General features: G+C 53.6%; 1 protein-coding gene across 1 annotated transcript; it reads left to right on the forward strand.

Moving 5' to 3' along the window:
• Window positions 1-5: 5 nt before the first annotated feature.
• Window positions 6-5228, forward strand: LOC120859711 (serpin A3-5-like; the record flags this gene model as incomplete). The annotated part of the gene is made up of 3 exons (XM_040235711.1): window positions 6-588; window positions 2424-2694; window positions 4297-5228. Coding segments are annotated over 3 exons (1047 nt in total), but the record flags the coding sequence as incomplete, so codon positions are not given.
• Window positions 5229-5249: the final 21 nt, after the last annotated feature.

Below are 5249 nucleotides of genomic sequence, written 5' to 3' on the forward strand. Positions count from 1 at the left end.
TGGCTGGGCTCTGCTCCAGTGTCCACTGCCTCCCAGAGAATGTGGTGGTGAAGGACCAAGACAGAAGGGCACGTGTGGATGACCACACATTAGCCTCCAGCAACACCGACTTCGCCTTCAGCCTCTACAAGCAGTTGGCTTTGGAGAACCCCAATAAGAATGTCATCTTCTCCCCACTGAGTGTCTCCATAGCCTTGGCCTTCCTGTCTCTGGGGGCCCGTGGCTCCACCCTGACAGAGATCCTGGAAGGTCTCAAGTTCAACCTCACCGAGATCCAGGAGACAGAGATCCACCAGGGCTTCCAGCACCTCCTGCAGACGCTCAATCGACCCAGCAACCAGCTGCAGCTGAGCGTGGGCAACGCCATGTTTGTGCGGGAGGAGCTGAAGCTGCTGGACAAGTTCATAGAAGATGCTCATGTGCTGTATTCCTCCGAGGCCTTCCCGACCAACTTCGGGGATCCTGAAGCTGCCAGGAGTCTAATAAATGACTATGTGAAGAATAAAACCCAGGGGAAAATTGAGGAGCTGTTCAAGTTCCTTTCCCCAAGAACGGTGTTGGTCCTGGTGAACTACATCTACTTTAAAGGTGGGTGCCCTGTTTGTCTCAGAAGGAAACACACGTCTAGTTTTGTGTCTTCAGAGCTATTTTGATTTCAGCTCAGCCAATTCTGTTGCTGGGCATTATAGAGGAGATGCCATCAGTGAGGACAGCTTGGGCACTAAGACCCTGTCCCTGTCATAGTCTTTGTCTATTTGGGGGTTTTCTAAATCGTAGCTGTCATTGCAACACACAAGGGCAGGGGAGCCATTAGCCCTTTGTCTGAGCCACAGCGAAGTGAAAGTCACTCAGTTGTGTCTGACTCTGTGACCCCGTGGGCTGTAGCCTATCAGGCTCCTCTGTCCATGGAATTCTCTAGGTCACAATACTGTAGTGGGTCACCATTCCCTTCTCCAGGGGATCTTCCCAACCCAGGGATCGAACCCAGGTCTCACGCATTGCAGGCGGATTCTTTACCATCTGAGCCACAGGGAGCCTTTTTATTCTCAAACTTGCCTGACTGCCTGGAGGAAGGAGCTTTCCTCTAAGGTCACTCTGGAGTGGCTGGGAACCCCAGCGTCTTTTAACACATACAAGGAAGGCCACTGCTCTGCACACTGCGGGCTGTGTGTGACCTGGGCTCCCTCTAAAGGGACTTGGTCTCAGCAGGTGGAGGTGGGGCTGGTGACCGGCTTCACACTGTGACAGCCTCTGAGCAGCCTGGCCAACTCAAGGAGCTTCAGCTGTGCTCCGTTATAGCTATGAGGGTAGCATTGGCAAGGCCAACCCCAGAGGGAAGCCTCAGGGAAGGACAATGCCTGGGACAGACTCTTTTCCAGATTCTAGCTGGTCCAGGGCCCAGTCCCACTGGTAGAAACCCAGCACTGCAAACCTCATCCTGGAAGGTCATAAAGGGCAGAGTGAAGGCAGAAAGATTTCACACGCAGAGCCAGCAGTGCAAAAGGACATGGAATAAAGACACAAAGAATGGTCATTGAGCAAGGGGGTGGTCGGGTGCCTAAGGGGCACCTGCTCGGGGGACATGTTCTCCCTGAACCGGAAGCTCCTGGCAGAGCCCTGGGTAGCCCTCCTGGATCTGTGGTTTCCTCTGTAAATGAAGCCATAGGTTCCCAGTTCCCTGGAGAGCTGGTAATGATCCAGGCCAGATCTGCTACGTTTCTTCCTGGGCTTCTCTGTGCTCTAATCTCCTGCCACCCTGACCTGTCCCAGGACTCTCTCCTTCCCAGGGGTACCCACCAGCCCAGCTTGCCCTCTCCTCCCGTCTCCAACCGTGGGGACACAGGCAGGGGTGGAAAGAAAGCAGGAAGCAGGGTGGGTATATCCTCCATGAAGCCCCAGGGCTCCAATCTCCCCAAGAAGCCCACCCCTGGCACTAAGGTCTCCATCTTCCTTGGGGGACACCCAAGCCCCCTCCTCTGCCCTCCGGGTCCCCATGTGGCTCCTGCTCCAGCCGGGCTCACAAGGCTGTGGGGACGTGTGTCCTCCCGACAAAGCCAACGACTAACGCCTGGTCACTAACATGTCCCCTTGAAGGACCAGGCGGTCCCATATCTCCCCAGGCCCAGCCTCATCCCCATCTCTCCCTTGCGCTCCACATTTCTGTTGACTTCTCCTGTAGCACAACTAACCAGCTTTGTTTCATATCCCGCTTCCCAATCCTGACCTGCGGGTTCACCCCCGTCCCTAAGGGCTTACCCAGCTGCCCAGGTGTACGTGCACACCAAGCAGGCCCATCATAGAGGTACATGACATGGGGGACCTCTGGCGTGGGGAGGGTCTTCCCTGCTCAAGGACCAGGGCCGAGGAGGGAGAGACTGCAGCTCTTGCACTCACAGACTCTTGACCTGTCCCCCAACCTCCAGCCCAGTGGAAGACCCGCTTTGACCCCAAACACACTGAGCAGGCAGAGTTCCATGTGAGCAAGAACAAGACGGTGGAGGTGCCCATGATGACCCTTGACCTGGAAACCCCTTACTTCCGGGACGAGGAGCTGGGCTGCACGCTGGTGGAGCTCACTTACACCAGCAATGACAGCGCCCTCTTCATCCTCCCCGATGAGGGCAAAATGCAGGACCTGGAAGCCAAGCTGATCCCAGAGACACTGAGGAGGTGGCGAGAATCACTGCATCCCAGGTGACTCCCCAGGGCCTGGAGCTGTGGGTTCAGCTGCCTTCTCGGCCTTTCCCCCTCTTCCTGGACTCCTGACCCCCAGCAACAGGGCCTCAGGAATGTGCAAGGCAGGGGCAGGGTGGGAGAGCCCATCCCGCGACGACCTTGCCCTTTGCTGCCTGCCTGGCTCAGTGCTTAAATCCTTCTGTAAGATGATGACATCTGAGAGGATGGGAGCTGAAGGTGTGCCTCACACTAACAAGGGCTAAGTCATGAGGACTCAGCATGATGCCCAACACTCATGTTCTCCCCACGACTCCTCCTTTTGAAGGTAGAAGTGTTGCAGAAACCAGTATGCAAGAAACCAAACACCACTCTCAGAGAGTTGGAGAACTCAGGTTTATTACGCCGGTCGGCCCAGAGGAGTTAACACTCTAAGCTCTGAGCCCTGAACAAAGGGGTGACAGAGTTTTTATAGACAGACTGTAGCAGACTATAGTGGACAACACTAGCCGTTAATATGCTGGTTTAACCTAAGGGATCTCACGCACATGGGAAGAGCAGTCAAGATGGGGTGGAGGATGCCTGGCCTTTACATGGACAGGCACAATTAAGCAGGTTTGCAGGGGCTGGGCAATTGCAAAAAGCTGAACAAGGGAGAGTGAGATAAGCTCCAGTTCCTAGTATTCAAAGTCCTCACTTTCTGAGACTACATGACCTATGTGATCCAGGCTTTGGAAGAAGCAAGCTGAGTTACAGAGGCAGAACAGGCAGGAGGTTATGTAAAATTTTAATTTTTCCTCTTCAGAAGGATCGAATAGAATCAGGTGAGGGCCTAGGTGTGACGGGTTCTGAGGACCATATTTGCACTGTCTTTCCATTGTAGTCACTCATTTATTCATTCGCCCAGTCAGCACTGATGGAATAGGTTAGCTGAGGGCATGCTATGCCTCAGGGACTAACTTAGACCATGTGGTAGGTCAGCAAATAAAATGCTAAATTCTCTGTCCTCGTGGCACTCTATAATTGTGGAAGACAGACTGGAAATGAATATAAATTCTTTGTTAGGTTGAGAGGGGACAAATGGGGAGGTGGGGAGAGTAGAGCACAGTAAAAGGGTGAAGAAAATCGTATCCAGAGGTAGTTTGTGATCATAAATAGGGCGGCCCTTAGGTGATGTTGCAGTGAGAGACTGGGCCCTCTGGATGTGTTGGGAAAAAGCATTTCTGGGCAAGGGAACCACCAGGGCAAAGCCTCTGAGGCAGGAGCGAGCCTGGTGTGGTTGAGGATTAGTGAGGCCAGAGGAGAGCAGAGGGAGTGAGGAGGGAAGCTAGGCGAGATCAGGGTCCCCCCGGGGGTGGACTCAGGTCACTTGGGGCCTTGCAGACTCCTTAACCTCCCCCTGCCCTGGTGCCTGCCTGGCATGCTAGACTCCTGCAGATTGGAATGGATAAGTAACAAAATAAGGGGATTTAGCCCAAGGGGTCTAGAAACTGAGAACAAGAGTCCTTATTCCAGGGAGAAGAGGGTTGGTTAAGAGGAATCCTTGGAAGACAGTGCTGTGAGGTGGGAAAAGGCAGACATCTTTTCAAGCAGGTGTTCAAATTTGTTTTTCTTGTTTCCTAGTCGAATACATGAACTCTACCTGCCAAAATTTTCCATCAAAAGCAACTATGAACTGAATGACATCCTCTCCCGGCTGGGCATTAAGAAAATATTCACCGACGCTGACCTGTCAGGAATCACAGGAACCGGGGACCTGGTAGTCACCCAGGTGAGTCTTAAGTTTGGACAGTTCATCCTCCTATCAGAGCGCTAAACCTGGAGGCCAGACAGATGGCAGATCACCTGGAATTTGTAAATTAATTGCTTTTCCTGCAACTTAGTCTCCCTCCCTGGGACTCCCCAAGCCCAGGAGAGCTGGGTTACAATCACGGTGACATCAGGTCCCACCTTCCCTGAATTATAAAGTGACACAGAAGCCTGTCACTGGGAAGGACCCGGGGTGGAAACAGCAGCGGGCCCCATATCAGGCTCCATCTTTCACTGCCTGCAGAGGGGAATGATCACATTTCTGCATCCCCCAACTTTTCATCTTTAAAAGGAGCATATAGTTCTTGGTTCCTGTTTGGTGCCTAGCGGAGCAGGTAAGAGGTTATAGGTTCCAACAAAGTCTGTAAAGCAACTGTGATGAAAATGCGCTAAGAGCATGCGAGAACACCCAGTGTCCTGGTGCTGTGATCCCAGAGGCGGGGGAGCCAGAGTGAGTGGTGGGATGGAGGCTGGCTGGGCAGCCCTGCAGGCTCCCCTGCACCCACCTGCCATAGGACTGGTAAAGGAGGCACAGGCGCTATGGGGCTTTGTGGCCCAAGGGTGGGAAGCCAATCCTAGGCAAGGGAGCTGAGGGCTCCGGGACACGTCAGCTGGGGCAGGAGAGGAGCAGAAAGCAGTGCTCACCCATCTGTTGCTTCGACATGGAGGGACTGTGGACAGTTGCCTGCAAGAAAAATGCTTTGACCTGGCCCCTCCCCATATACTAGGGGGAATTCGGAGGCAGCACAGTCTCTGGGTTAGGAGAG

The sequence above is a fragment of the Oryx dammah genome, unplaced genomic scaffold, assembly GCF_014754425.2.
Source record: "Oryx dammah isolate SB20612 unplaced genomic scaffold, SCBI_Odam_1.1 HiC_scaffold_2472, whole genome shotgun sequence".
Taxonomy (NCBI): Eukaryota; Metazoa; Chordata; class Mammalia; order Artiodactyla; family Bovidae; genus Oryx; species Oryx dammah.